The sequence below is a fragment of the Cnephaeus nilssonii genome, assembly GCF_951640355.1.
Source record: "Cnephaeus nilssonii genome assembly, chromosome: 16".
NCBI classification, from domain to species: Eukaryota; Metazoa; Chordata; class Mammalia; order Chiroptera; family Vespertilionidae; genus Cnephaeus; species Cnephaeus nilssonii.
This window is the reverse complement of record NC_137087.1, coordinates 38,234,079-38,249,837: the sequence shown is the minus strand read 5'-3', so window position 1 is coordinate 38,249,837 and position 15,759 is coordinate 38,234,079. Positions and strand designations below refer to the sequence as shown.

The window sequence follows — 15,759 nt, the reverse complement described above, 5'->3', positions numbered from 1 at the left end:
TTTGAAGGATTTTAAAACATATTCATTGTGACTGTGGAGTTTGCAATTTTGTGGTATTTCAGAAAGTCAAATACCTTTGGGTCTTACTTTCATTTTCCTGGAAACTGTGTGAAAGAACGAAAGCAAAGCAGCAGAGAGCCCCACCCCTCCCATGATCTGCCCTCGGAGAAGGAAGTCCAGGGAGGGCCGACTCCACCGTGAGCAGCATTAGGGGCGGTAGATGTAGCCCTTTGTTTCTGAGCTGCAGATGCTTTAGAAAAGGAAATGTAGGTGGGGGCCTTGTGGAATATTCCTGGCTTTTTCCAGCTAGCGTGACATTTTGGAGTAGAGTGAGAGAGAAATCCCCTTTGCTGTCTTTTAACAGTGTAAATGGACATTCATTGCTAGTATTCTAGCTATTCTTTTCTGCACCTAACTGCGAGCACAAATTCATTTTAATATTCTAGCCCCTCCTTTTTCCCCCCTAGATGGGAATCTGAAAAAAAAAATTCCGAAAGTAAAAGCCCCACAGTTATAAAAATAACAGAACTGGCTTTAGCCTCCTATGTCTATTTTTAAGTCACTGACACAATAGCTTATAAATTAAATTTCCTTTTTTATTATTCACCCTTTACTCTCTCTGTTTTAATTATTTGAAAGGATAGGTAAGGGCCTCTATATGATTTTCCCTTTATAAGTCCATTTTCACACTTTTCTAAGATCACACTGACACCACAGGGCAGGAAATCCAAGGTGCTAGATTATATTCTTTCTTTAACATTCTGTGTCTGCAAGATGTTGCAAGTTCTAGGATTAGGCAAGAATTACATTTCATTTTCTCATCAGAGGTGGGATTTTGTGTTCCCCACCTAGATGCTATCCCCTTTCTAAGTCTTTTTTAAGTTATTTTTTTAAGCTAAGCTAAAATTTTTGTCTTTAAGTTTTATTTCTGCAGTTCATGTGGCTAGTAACCCACAGTCACTTTCTCTGATGGACGTGTCCGTCCATGCCAGCACCTCCCATAACTGTAGCTGACTGAGTTATGGTTTCTAGATGGCTAAGTCATCTCTGTTGGCATCTTAGAATGTTCCTGTCTATCCAAGACTTCCAGATTGGATGCCATGCAATCTGAACAAAAAGAGCTAACGTCTGCAGCTTTTGCCCATGTGCAGAGAATCGGGCTTCTTTGAAACACACTGAGCTTCGTGGGCTGGTGTGTGCCCTGGAATAGAAGGCTGTTTTTGAAGGAATTCATTTGACTTCACTAGACCATCTTCAACTGGACAGTGTTCTTGTTCAAGTGCAGTTCACTTGAACAATAGCATTTATTGAGCATCCACTGTGTTGGTGACACTGAGCGAGCACAGGCCATGCCAAACCAATTGAACGTCTCGCTGTCCCGTTAACAGGTCATCATCTGCAGAGCCACCAATTTCAGGACAGAAGGCGAGAAATGCGTTCATAGAATGCTAAGTAACTAAATGAAGTGGATGCTAAATTATGCCCTTTAACATAATGGTTCTCAAATTTGGTTTTTAAATACTTCAGGCCATTTTTTATTTTATTTTCAGAGGGCATTGTGGTTATGGAATTTTGAAGAGTCTCAGACCTGTTTCAGGTACTATATGCAGGGTGATCCTGGACCAGAGATGGGTGACAGTATTCAGCAAGTGAAATTTTAGGTGTCCAGATTGATTTTTCACCTTATCCTGGGCCAAAAATGGTCCTTTAACATGGAATTGGGACTAAAATGTTATCACTCAAGAATTATTCCTTTGGATCTTGTGAGGCTATTTATCTTTGATATTTCTCCTAAGACAAGATCATTGTCACTAATAAATTAATACAAATATAGTCCTTACCCCACCGGACAGAAATACACAAACCCTTCTAAAGAAACAAGGCAACCTGTTTTAAGCAGTATTAGCCTGAGTTTAGCTTTCTCTTTCTGGTCATTTAAAAAGCCTTCCTTTTTATAAATTCATGTTGAGGGTGGGTTGGGCCGGGTGGGGGAACTCACAGGCCCAGATAAATGAAAATGGGAAAATACCAGTGGAAAAATCTAGATGCATTTACCCAAAGCTTGAGTGCCTGTTGGTTTCTTTAGTCCAAGTAACGCACGTTCCTCCTGTCTCCTCTCCCTCCTTCCCATCCCTCCTTCTGTTGGTGGCAAGCCAAGGACAGCTTGCCTGAAGTCTCCTGGTGTTTCTCAGCCTCTGTTCTCCTCCCACTCCCCACCTCTTCTCACCCCCAGGCCAGGGGAGGCTATAGGTAGACTCACCATGCCACCCTGTGGCTAAAACGTACATTCTCCTTCAGAGTGAGCACAGGGGGAGGGGGAGGTAGTCTGTCTGGTTCTCCACCCGGAAGTACACAGCGTATTTTCACTCTTGGTTCCAGTAATGTAAGCAGCGGGTCTTCCTGAGTCTCCCTCAGTACAGAAATGGCCCTGTTTTGCATATCCCTATGGCCTTGGGGCCTCTCTAGAATATATCTCTCTGCTCTGAGAGGAAGTAAGTGCCAGGCTTGGGGATGATGAAGAGGCTACCGGGAAAGAGGAGAGAATGAGGCATCTGGCCCCTGTACGCTCCCCTCACTTTATAAATGTGAATCTTCTCTGACTCCAACTTCTTGGCTTAGATATCTAATTTGAATATCACCTCCGTGATCAAGCTTTGGGACCCAGCCCCTTCCAACTTCGATCAGGCTTGAAAAGCCCTCCGTGTCCTCTGATTAGAGGCATGTGAGCTGTTCTTCGCCTTCATGACTTCCTCGTGACAGTGCACCAGTCCAGGTCCTGCTCACAGCCCGATCTTCAGAGATTCCTTCTGAGTCCTTGGAGCCGACCTATCATTTGCTCATCCTCCTTAGTTAGGCCTTTCCTAACTATGGCTTTGATCATTCTTTCCTGTCTAGTATTCTGTGATGAATCCTAAAATTTCCTTCTCTGCCTTTTTCTCCCTCTCACTGTTGAGAGCATGGATTTTCTGTAAAGCGGGGGGGGGGGGGGTGGGGGTGGGAAACTAAGGTAGATATTCAGTGATATGTGGCATACATCTAAAGAACATACAGCCTGAATTTTTTCCAAGAGCACTTATTTCAGACATTCTGTACAGGCATTCTGATAGCTCACATGTATCAGGAGTCACATTCTGATGTGTGACTCAGGAAATAGGAGTGTTGTAACGGTAGCTTTTGTTGTTGTTGTTCCACGAAGTGGTAACAGGCAGAAATCATCTTATGTCATGTTTCTCAGTAGTAGGAGCTTTTTCTTTTACTGAGTCCCAAGTTCAGTACGAGTTGTCCCAGATAAACTACAGATTTGGCATACAGACTTGGTTGACTGCATTGCCCTGAGGGTTAAGGATTTTCTAATGTTAGTATGCATTTGTGTTCTCTCTCCCCCGCAGCTGTTGTCAAACTTTGCCATATCTGGGGGCAGGTTGAGTAACGTTAGCATAAAGCCAAAGTAAGACTGGGAAGAATTGGTGCTTATGGAGCAAAAACCAAGCCAAGTTCATGTTAAGCAAAGATTTACGAGTCGAGGCCAAAACCACCCCTGGACCAAACTGAACATTCGAGCCCCACTCCGTGCTCAGCGGTGTGTCTTCAGAGCGCTCGTAGATGTTTAATCCTCGTGATAACCCTGTGAAGAGCTCGTTGTAGAGATAAGGAAGCAAGGTTCAGAGGGAGCGATCGGCCAAGGCCGCTATAATGGAAAAAGCCAAGACTCAAACTCGGATCTCCAGACAACAAGTTTGGGGCTCTTTGCACAGCAGTGAGCTTCTTTATCAAGCTGAGGTCTGAGATATTGTCTCTGTAACAGTAGTAACAGTTACCTTGGTACCAGCTCAATTTAATCAAGTTGAACACTCTATCTCTCTGACTTTGTTGATTGTTCATATCATTTATTTGAAAATATTTTTAATTTCCCAACATCTGATGCAGAGTAAAAGCTTGTGAGCACATGTCCCCATGTAAGATGAGTGAACTGCCCTTGTGAACCAACTTGGCAATTGTAAACCTAGAAAGTCCACCTTCAAGTTGGATCTTCCTTTCATTCCAAAGTCCAGACCTCCTCCCCCTGAGGTGCCTTCTGCCTCTTTCCTCCCTGCTTCATTCTTATGTCCAGAGAGAAGAAATGTGGCTTCTAGATTCACAGTTTAAAATCTGGAAAGATGAATGTGTTGCTATTCCCCCTTGGGAATCCTCATTCCTGCTCCTCCACATTTGGTTCTCATAGTATCTGAGACTTAAACATTGGATGGCTGGCTTTCAAATCCAACTAGATGATAGGATCAGGACCCTGTAGTTGGATGAAGGAGTCATCATGATTTCCTCTCCGGTGAATTAAAGCCCCTTTCAGAACTCTGGGAAGAATCAGGAGCAAATTCAAGGAACCATAATCGGGGTTCAGATTGAACTTCAGAGGCATAGTCACCACAGCTTGGAGGACTTCAGGGGGATGCCCTCTGCTACATGCAGCTGCAGTATTCTGGTTTCCTTCTGGTGATGGCACAGTGAAGGTCATCACAGGAGCCCGTGTGTGAGCGAGACCCACAGTGGTGCTGCTGTTATAATGGAACAGGTATTTATGACGTGACTTGAGTGTCTTAGGAACACAGAGCTTATCCAAAGTGCAGAATGCCCTTGGATAGAGCTACCAGACCTGCTAATTTCCTACCCCTGTGGTGACCAGACAGACCCTGTGAGCACTGTCTGGATAGGAAAGAAAACATAAAAAGTAGTTTGGAGACTCTTGGCTTCTTCATGGACTCTTGTCTATGCCTGCTATCACCTCCATCTGTCTGAGTCCCAGCCTTCACCTGTGTACCTCACCTTCCTCAGGTTAAACGTAAAGAATGTGATTCTGGGAGCCACACTGTCCTTGGCCTCTACAGAGGATTGTTGGGAATGAGGAGTCACTGTCACAGGCTTAGTAGGTGGTTTGACCACCCTCTCCAAGTAAGTTACACCTTCGATCAAAGGCTCACATTTCATGAGCAGGGTTGAGATCACAAGACATCGATAAACCCAGGCAGGTTTTAGTTGACTTCTGCCACATCCTTTCTGCCTTTCTTCTACTTTTCTCTCCTCCCAAGTGCTGGAGTCAGTAGCCCTCTTCGTGGTGCAGCTTGCCCCCATCAGAGGAAGGGAATTTATATGGGACTTCCCTCCATGAACCGATGATACTCACTATAAAGCAGCCTTTAAAGCCCAGTCTCTAAAAGTAGTTGTACATTCTGACATCTGTAGGTGAACTGGTGCTCGCTTTATAAAAAATTATTTCAGGTTGAAAACTTACAGGCCTTGAGGAAGGCTTGCTCTACGTTTCTATTAGTCATCTACTTAGTGGGTGAATTCAATTACATTCTCCCCCTAAAGCTGTATTTACCAAGTGGTTATTTTTCTCAGTAATGTCACTTTCAGTACTAACAGAGTTACTGAAATGACATATCTCTGTGGTGTTTCAGTGCAGCCCACAGGAAGTGTGCTCTTAGTGAAGACTTGCTAATGGAGTGAAGGACCAAATACAAACAACAGTTCTTTGACCATCATTTGCCTTTCTTCAGGGGTGTTCACGGTGTTAGATTTTTTTGACATTAAAAGAGAGATTCGGGTAGCAAGAGAAATGGAAAATCGTCATATTCTTTTCCTCAAAAGTTCTCTCTTTATTCACCTTGGTTGCTTCTAGCTTCTCAACGAATTGCTCTTCCCTTAAGTGAGACTTCACTGGCTCAAATGTCTGCAGACTTTTTGGTGGCCAAGAAAGTGACTGTGTATAATCAGCTTGTACGTGGAAATGATTTATTCATAATTTTCATAAAAGCATAGTGAGTGAGGGTTTCTGTTTCCTATCAAAAGTACCTAACTGCCAGCAGCATAAGTCATGACCTAATCTTTGGCACGTGAAGATGATTTTCCAGCAGCTAGATCTGCGAAGCAATGGAAAGTGTCTGCTCGTGGAAGGAGCCTTCTCTGGCATCTGGGAGCCCCCCCAAGATTCCTTTGGAGACCACTATGCTATAGAAGAAGCTGTGGCTAAGTAACACTCCTCATCAGCGGGAGCTGCAGGCGTACAGCCAGTGTACCTTCTTTCTAAATCAGACACTTTCTCGAGTGCTTCCGAAGGGTGGAAGACAAGTGCCATTCGGTCCTTGCCAGCGTTCATCTCCTGGTCATCCACCAGGCTGAGGGGGTGTTTACTATCTTATTCCATTCCAGAGGAAGCCAGGTCTTTGGAAAATTTGTGTTTAATTTCCAGGCCCTGAGGTTACTTATTTTTACTAAGCCCATTTGACCAGAAAGGGAAATTCATGAATGGCTACAATGAATGAATTCTACCTTCAGTTTCTTGGTGTGTCTGTAACTGGAATAACATTAGTTGGGTAAGGAGGCCCTCAAGCCATCAGAGGTTGTTGGAATGAAGTGTAAGGACCCACTGAACTCTGGCATTCAGAGTATGTGCACCATCATTATGGCATTGTTTGAATGAGTGTGATTCCCGGGTCCTGCCCCAAGACTGTAGTCAGGGTCTACTTGAGTGCCAATCAGTAGGGTTCCCTTGGCTGGCATGACTCGGTCATTCTGATCATAATGGGATCATTGGGATGGCTTTCTGCCCTAAGCACATATTCTTGGACTTAGTGATTGCTAGCTTCTTTCCTCGCCTTCTGAAATTTACCTGTTGGTTGTAGGTCACTCTTCCTATTAAAAATGGGCACTTAGAAAAGTCATCAATATTAGGCACTCTAGAATGGGAAGAAATTTTGAAGTTAAGAAAAAAGACAGGCCCGTTTGGTGTGTCTCAGTGGTTGAGCGTCAACCTACGGACCAGGAGGTCATCGTTGGATTCCCGGTTAGGCCTTATTCCCAGGTTGCAGGCTCGATCCCCAGTGTGGGGCATGCAGAGGCAGCCAAACAATGATTGTCTTTCATCATTGATGTTTCTATGTCTCTCTTCCTCTCCTGTCCTCTCTGAAATCAACAAAAATATTTTTTAAAAAGAAAGAAAAAAGACAGCCTTTCTGTCATGGCGACAGAGCTTTTCTGTCTGCCTCAGCAGCTTCATAGCACAGGAACCCGGTAGTACTTGGCTTTCCTTCTGCTTGTAAAAACCTGGTGGGGTTCTTGGACCTTTCGGCCCTTGTGTCTGCTGCAGATTTCTTCCTCCGCCCCACGAGGCTGTGCTGCTTTTCTTCCCTCAAGATCCTGATTCCTGTGGGGCTCTCCTCTGTGATGGACTTTGCCCACTGGCGGTGGCCCCGGTCACCATTTCCTCACTGCATCTCCTTTCCAAACACCATATGTCAGTGTTTGAGGGAAGTGGGTTCGTGGGTCACTCCCCAGGGTGAGGGCTAAGTCTTTTGGACTTAAAACTATGTGAGTTGCCTGAAAGGAATGGTCGTACCTGGAGGAGGTGCCGTCTAGTATCAAGTAAACAATTACCTTCAGGCAGTTTGGATCCAGGTAAGTAACTGCTACATTTCTCTCCATGGTACCTTTTTGGTGAGGATAACTTTAGAATATCACACCTTTGGAATGGATCACTTTCCAAATGTCATATATATATATATATATATATATATATATATATATATATATATGTCTTAAATATACAAATATAAGGATATCTATAGGAGAAATGTGACAAGGACTGCAGACTGAACCTCTGGATTTTTAGCAGATGCAGGATGGGTATGTTTTTACTGCCTTTGAGCAGCCTGGCATTTCCTGGCACCTTGTAAGTGCTCAGTAAATGTTCATTGCTGCTATTATCATTACTAGCATTACTAAGAATTTCCTGTGAGAGGTCAGTGTGGAGATTTCTCAGTTGGGATAAAATATACTCTAAAAGTCATTTTTTTTTCAACTGTAGAGATTTATTACTTTAAGGCTGTAAACATATTGCCTCTAGCTAAAATGATGACTTAATTCTTTCTACAGTTTAATCTTAACCGTAGCAGTGTAACTTTAGTAATTGCTTTCAGTCTCAGAGGTCAGTGAGTAGGGCTGTCTCTTAATAACTCGTTAGGGCATTGTGAAATGCTTTGCCTACCTAGGGCCCACTCCAGTAGACTAAGCAGTTAGAAGTTAGAACAAGAGGATTACTGATAGAGCATCCCTTTAATAAGTTCTGATTATACAAATTTGTGTGTGTGTGTGTGTGTGTGTGTGTGTGTGTGTGTAAATTCTTTTATTTATTTTTATTTTTTTATTTTCAAATAGCTTATGAGGATCTCCCCTACTTGAAGTTGTAAGACTGATGTGGACACTCTTCACGATACTTCACATGGGTTTTCTATTCCTTAGTTACACTGCATGATTCTTAAATAGTTCTTCCTGCTCCTGGTCAGGAGTTCCTTCTAAACATTTATACAGAATTGCGTTCATTTCCTTGCAGTTGAACTGGCAATGATCATGGACCGTTTGTATGGTGGTGTCTGCTATGCTGGCATTGATACGGACCCAGAGCTGAAGTACCCCAAAGGTGCTGGCCGCGTGGCGTTCTCCAATCAGCAGAGCTACATCGCAGCCATCAGCGCTCGCTTTGTGCAGCTCCAACACAATGACATTGACAAACGGGTAAGCAACTGCTCAGGGCGTAGTTGCCCCAGGAAAGAAATGAAGTTTGCCCTCTCGGCACCTGGGAGGAAAGGGCACCTTGTGCTGCTAAGCGAGCAGCGCTGCCTTGCCTGGGATCAGTCCACAAGCCCATCTAGGCTGCCTGAAAGAGAGCGCACCCTTGGTACTGAAGGTGTTAATGAAACCTCTGCCTCGCTCTCCCCAGGGCGATGTCACACTTATGAAAATAACCCTGCAGAATTTAGCTACCAAACCAGTGCTGTGCAAAAGGTGATGCATTCACGAAGGGTGAGAGCTGGTGACGTGTTTGACCCTATGGTGTTCTTACAACAAGCAAACTTGGACAAACATTCGATGCTGATACATAAAATGGTGATCTTGCAATTTCTCTTGAACCAAGTAGCTGCTGTCCCCTTCAGTGCCTCCTGCACCTCCCTGAGTTCTACTGCTCATACCATATACACACACGCATTTACCTGCCCTGCTCCTTGGCATCACCTGCCTGGCCACGCGAGGCATTCGGATTTTCTCCTTCTGATCTAAAGAGGGCACCCGAGGTAGATTTGAGGAGCTGGTATGCTCTGTTGTTTTGTGGGCAGGTATAGCTTTAAATCCCTTAAATCCCAGCTGTCATTCTTTGGAAGCTTGGGGGTATGGACGGTGGTAGGTGTGACTCTGGGACCTGTGTTAGTAGAGTAAAAGAGCAGGTAGGAGAAGAGCATCGAGTCTTGAGCACGTTTCTATGCAATTGTACGGTGCTTGTTAATGCTCCCAGCAAAGGATGTCCTTGGGGGACACCCTGAGCAGGCAGAGAAAGTAGTCAACATGTTCTGTTATGAAATTTCACCTCTCCTCAATTTTGGCTAAATTTGCGTAGCAGACTTACGTTTCTTAGAGGGCGAAAATTTCAATTGGTGATGGATTTTTAAATATTTGGCAAGATTATATTTTCAGTCTTGTAAAAGCCAGTGCTTTTTAAAAAAAATCAATTTGCTACCTCACTGAGCTCCTTAAAAGTAAATAGTGGTGGTGTGTTTTTTAATGAAGATGAATAAAGTAACTATTTAAGAATTTTGAAACACCCCAATCCCACAGATTCCAATACTTTTAACCCTCTGCTGCACCAGTCGCTGGTGACCCCAAGCAAATTACTTAATGGCAGGAGCCTCGGGTCCTCCTCTGTCGCGCCCTCCTGGGGAGGGTCTGAAGTCTACCTGGGATCTGAGGATTGAACAGCCAGAGCTGTACGGCAGTGAGATGTTTGACCGGCACGTGCTGGTTTACATATTCATCTCGCCCATGAAGCTGATGTCATGAATCTCCCATGGCTTGAATGCTGTTGGTTGCTCTGCGGAAGCTTCAGTGGAAAGGTCCCCGGGTTGGTGACAAGAGCACTGGGCCAGAGTCACATTGCTGGGTCCAGAGCTGTGTTGTCCCGGGGGCTGCGTGACTTCGGCAGATCACTTAGGCCCTGAGCGTCCGTGTGTAACGGGGGCAGAAGGAGTAGCCTTTTGTATCTCCCAAGATTGCTGGGAGTCCCAGCAGAGGTACTAAACAAGAAAGCAGTGCCTACCTGTCACACACTGTCCGGGTGCAGAGGGAACTGCTGTTGTGGGCACAGAAGGGCATCTGCATCCTCGTGGAGTCCAAAAGGGGCCTGTGTCCGTTCCTTCAGTGCCTGGGGTGAGGCATCCAAGTGGGAGACTTGGAAATCCTTGAAAGTGGGAGTCCCTCCCCTCCCCTGCTTCACCTTCATGCTCCTTCTCGGCCCTGAGCACTGTCCAGGCCGCTTTCTTTGTGATGGAGCGAAAAGCTGCTTCCACCTCGAGTTGGGCTCCTGCTTCACTGTTCTGTGAACCTCACGCTTCCTTCCCCCGGACTGTGATGCTGTCCTCTTGTTGGTTTCTATTGGCTTTGAACACAGCCAACACTGCCTTGTTTTATTGTCTCTGGCATTTTGAGCCTCTGCGAACTGTACCCTTCATAGATGCTTTTTCAAGTTCATTCCTAGTTTTTTGTGTGTGTTTTTAAGATATATATATCTTAAAAACCTGTGCCCACAATCCCTTTTCCATGCTGTCGCAAATTCCAAGAGGCTGCCGTCTTTTTTCTCCTTCCTTCGGATGTTATCCTAGAGTTGCCTTTTTAACCAGGACCGTGGCTCTTTTAGATAGCATCAACTTGTATTCCCTTTCTGGTCAGAGGGGCCTCCTTTGCTGTCTGCATCATTATAAATGCAGAATCAGGGCATCAGTGGATTTTTTTTAGCTGCAGATGGAATGATAAGGGCCACTTGCTGCCTGCTTGCAGCCCCCACCCCTCACTGTTTGCCTCACATGGAGAGCTGGAGCAGCAGGGCCCGGGACCCTGAGAGCTCTGGGAGGGTGCGAGGTGGGTGCTCTCAGCTTGCACCTTCCTGGGTAAACTGGGGGAGGTACCTGAAGAAGAATTTGACTGGTATGTTCCCTTTATATATATAATTGATTTCAGAGAGAGAGAGAGAGAGATAGAAACATCAATGATGAGAGAGAATCATTAATTGGCTGCCTCCTGCATGATGGGGATCAAGCCTGCAACCCGGGCATGTGCCCTGACCAGGAATCGAACCGTGACCTCCTGGTTCATAGGTCAACACTCAATCACTGAGCCACGCCGGCCGGGCTCAAGTTCATTCCTAGTTTGATTGTTATTTACCTTTCTCCTAAAGCTTGCATTTGAGCTTGGCAGAGAGCTCCCATTATACACAGGGTGGGACAAAATAGGTTTACAGTTGTCATGCAAATAAATAGCACAATAATCAATAAACAATAATACAAGAATAGACTCTGTTTGCTGTACTCACAACTGTAAACCCCATGTCGTCCGCCCTGAACAGGCACATTAGTATTCCTCAGGTGGTGGCCTTCTCCTTTCTCAGGGGCTCTCTTCAGGATTGTCTGCGGAGAATTCCTTCTTTCCTGCATAGCCCGCCAGGTCTTCAGCAGCAGCCTCATCGCTAAGGTTTTGGAACTTGCTGTCCGAAAAGACGGGGCGATGTTCACCTGTGCCCACAATCCCTTTTCCATGCTGTCGCAAATTCCAAGAGGCTGCCGTCTTTTTTCTCCTTCCTTCGGATGTTATCCTAGAGTTGCCTTTTTAACCAGGACCGTGGCTCTTTTAGATAGCATCAACTTGTATTCCCTTTCTGGTCAGAGGGGCCTCCTTTGCTGTCTGCATCATTATAAATGCAGAATCAGGGCATCAGTGGATTTTTTTTAGCTGCAGATGGAATGATAAGGGCCACTTGCTGCCTGCTTGCAGCCCCCACCCCTCACTGTTTGCCTCACATGGAGAGCTGGAGCAGCAGGGCCCGGGACCCTGAGAGCTCTGGGAGGGTGCGAGGTGGGTGCTCTCAGCTTGCACCTTCCTGGGTAAACTGGGGGAGGTACCTGAAGAAGAATTTGACTGGTATGTTCCCTTTACCTCTTTTGTATCAACCAAGTTTTTTCAAAAAGACATTATTTTTGGAGCGTTTGTATGGTTATGCATTTATTATTATTATTATAATTGCTGCTCTTTAGCTCAGCCTTTTTAAAATTGGTTTCAGAGAGAAAGGAAGAGGGAGAGAGAGATAGAAACCTCAATGATGGGAGAGTATCACTGACCAGCTGCCTCCTGCACAGCTCCCACCAGGGATTGAGCCCACAACCCAGGCATGTGCCCTGACCGGAATCGAATGGTGACCTCCTGATTTATAGGTCGACACTCAACCACTGAGCCATGCCGGCTGGGCTGGCTAAGCTTTTAGATAGAGTAGAGTGGTTTATGGCGGAAATACAATCTTCATAGGTTTGATTTCTTCTCTCCATCTTAGAGACTTTGGGGTTTGCTTATGAATAGGAAATAAGTCAATATGCAACATGTATAGGAGCTGTTGACCCGGAAGCTTTAGTGCTTTCATCTCTGCTGTCATTTCTCTCCTCCATTATGTCATCTTTAAGGAGGAGGTGGTGCTTTTCTTTTTATATGTTGTTTTGGTAACAGCTCTATGGAGATATATAATTCACATACCATACAAATCACCCATGTAAAGTGTATGACTTAACAGTTTTTAGTATATTGACATAGTTCCACAACCATCACCACAGTCGGTTTTAGGACATAGGAAGAGGTATTTTCATGTACAGCCATCAAGTCTGCAATAAGAGGATCAATTAAACAGTAACCCCCGTGGAAGGGGGCACAGCATTTGTCCTGTATAATTTTACTCAGCTCGTTATAGGGAGGGGATCCTACTTACTTAACCAGTACTCTTCGAAGTTCCAGGAACAAGGTCGCCCAGGCTATTGGGGCAGACTTCTGAATCCTGCGACAGCTGTGATGAGGGTCCCCGAGAAGGGTGACTTGTCGGAGTGGGCTGACCAATGTGCACATCGGCAGACGCTTTGCCGTGGTGTGCCTGGAAATGGACGCACTGGCAGGTGGAGGGGCTTGTGCGGGTGGTTCCTTACAGAGCTGCCATGGTCTGGGCTCTGCCACCTGTGCCCGGAGGCCTGGGGTGGCACTCAGGAAAAGTGCAGGATCATCGTCTCCCCGGTTCATCCTTAGCCCAACCCACTTCATCCTGTACATAAAAACCAGAGTGACCTTGTGAAGTCATCTGCGAAGCATGTCTTCCCTCCTTTAAACCTTTTGATTATGTCCTCCTGCCCTTAGGACAAAGCTCAGAGTTCTCACCTGCCATTGCCCACACGACCCTGCGTGGACTACACCCTTCTGCTGCCTGAGCTCTCTCTTCCGTGGCTGGAGCCAGTCACAACTGGCCTTTTTCCTCTCGTTCTCAGGATTAATATATATGCTGTTTCCTCTGCCTGCCTAATAGCCACTTTTCCTGATCCTTATGGCCTCAGCTTCGCTGTAATATTTTTAGTGGCGCTTATTTCTCCCCCGTAGATCATTGTCATAATGCCAGCTGCCATTCCTTTGTGGCATTAAAGCACCTCTGTGATGAAGCACTGCTTAAATGTCCTGTTAGACCATACAATGCCTGCAGCCAATGACTGTATGTCTTTCATGTTAGTTACTGATGCTTAATACTTGGTACATACAGAGTGGGTACACATTACTGATTTTCAGATGAATGAGTGAGTTTCTGAATGAAGGCTGACTGAGAGGGGGCTCAGGGGAAGCCCTTATAGACCAACCTTGGGCATATCCCACCGCCCACCAGAGGGCCCTTTGCACAGCATGCCTTTCCTACTTCATTATGAACACTTCCTTGAGTGATAAAGAAATCCAGGCTTTGCTGTTTAAACCATCAGAAAGGGTTCTTTGACACTTAGGTTCAAGCCGGACTTAACCTTAGGCATGACCAGATTCAGCCCCCTTTATTTTGCCACAGAGGGACCTTTAGGAGAGCTGTGGAGACTGAAGGCACCTGTCCATCAAGGGCAGAGCAGCCTCTGCTCTCGGGACTCCCCTCCTGGATTTTCCTGCTTTTCCAGGGTCTGATGTTTGTTCAGACGCACTGACTCCGTGAAGTGCTTTTCCCACAGACCTGGCTTAGGAACCCGCACGTGCGATCACAGGTCCCGCAGTGAGTTTTACATATGTTTCAGTAGTTCACATACATTTAGGTAACCTGTTCTGCACAGAGCAGGGCACGGCCAGAGTTTATCAGGATCTTCTAGTATGTCTGTACGTTATTTTGAACATTAACAAAATGAGTTCGAAATTTTCCTGTGCTTTTTTTTATCGTTGTTTTGCCTTTGCTTTTTACTTTCATGCTGTCTTCATGTAACACCTTTTTTTCAAGTCAGTATGAGCCAGTGCAGCTCCAAATTAACATCTTGAAATAAATCCTTTAAGGGTAACATTAAGCATATCTTATGGCCAGTATTCACCAGTTACCAGCCAATTGGTGATAGTCCCTGTGTTGACGATATCAAGGTTGTGTAGCACCCGGTATGGTGGCTCTCAGTGTTTCTTCTGCCCTAGCACACATGAGGCACGTGACACCCTCTCATGGGTAAGAGAGGTTCCCTAGAACACTGCTAGGGTGGGGTGTCTACGGGGTATGCCCATAAGTACCTAGTGGGGGTTACACCCCACGCCCACTCTGATCCGCACCATCCAGAAAACCATGGCTATCGTGAAAAAGTGTCCTGGCTTGGGACTTGGGAGCTGTGAGCCGCACTCCTAGCTCTTCTCCCAGTCATGGTGTGACCTTGGGCAAGTTTCTTAACCTCTTAGAGGCTTAATTTTATTGTCTCATAGTAGTAAGAAATAGCCTAACTATCTTATCGTTTATTGCCCAGGTAAACAATGATAGATGAATCACTTCAGAAAGTTATCAGGCTGTACAGGTGTTGATTTGTATTATTGTAGAGCCTGGCCTATTTAAATTGTGCTGTTGCCCAATCATATGACCAAGGCTGATTGTTGATGCTCTTTTTTTCCCCTCTTTGAAGATGCCTACTCAGTTCCACTAAGAATCCTTAATATAAGAGTAAGTAGCTGAATTTGACACTAGAAAAAAAAAGAAAAGAAATTAACATAGGTGCCAATCTACCAACATGCTGCTTAGATGTTAGTCAAGACACACATGTAGGGTCTCTTAAGCTCCTTTTATAGAGGTAAACACCTGGGTGCAGTTTGCATTTAAAGAATTGAAGGTGGTTTCTTTAGTCTAGAAAGAGGTGTTTTTACCAGTATCTTTTCTATGATAATGAACAGATTTTTGAACTTGACATTCAGTAGAAGGTTAGGATTACATTTTGCTTATATTCCTTTGAACGGTGTTTCTGTGAAAAATTGAACAGTTTAACGGATTTCAGTGCAATAAGGGCATAAGAATGCCCCTGTACTCATTCTGTCCGTTTTCGTGGTATTTTTAGAAGTGGCTCCAAAGGAGCACCTAGGGTGTGAGAGCTCTGCTAACTGCAGTTTCCTTTACAGCTCCAGTCTAGGCCACTTACGGAGGAAAGATCTGTGTAGTGTGAAAAATGGGATCATGTGAACATGAGTAATCTTTCTACATGGCCATGTTTCTACCCCCTTGTCTATTCTGTGGCGTTCTGAGAAAATTTGTAAGGGTAGAGTCAATTGAATCTTCCTCCATCTAACAAAAACATATGCTTTCACTTGTATAAAATTTTTCTTTATAAAAATCTGAGAGGTCCCCGCTACGCGCGCGCACACACACACAACTATTGT

The 15,759-nt window shown here is 45.0% G+C and overlaps 1 protein-coding gene across 7 annotated transcripts in view; it reads left to right on the top strand.

Annotated features, from left to right (window-relative positions):
- The window catches only part of CPEB3 (cytoplasmic polyadenylation element binding protein 3), a 180,239-nt gene that overhangs the window by 150,411 nt on the left and 14,069 nt on the right, over positions 1 to 15,759 (top strand). For all 7 annotated transcript variants that reach the window (XM_079793468.1, XM_079793471.1, XM_079793470.1 and 4 more), the window contains exon 9: positions 8,384 to 8,565. In XM_079793468.1, the coding sequence (XP_079649594.1) occupies positions 8,384 to 8,565 (182 nt within the window). The remainder of the gene's footprint in view (positions 1 to 8,383; positions 8,566 to 15,759) is intronic.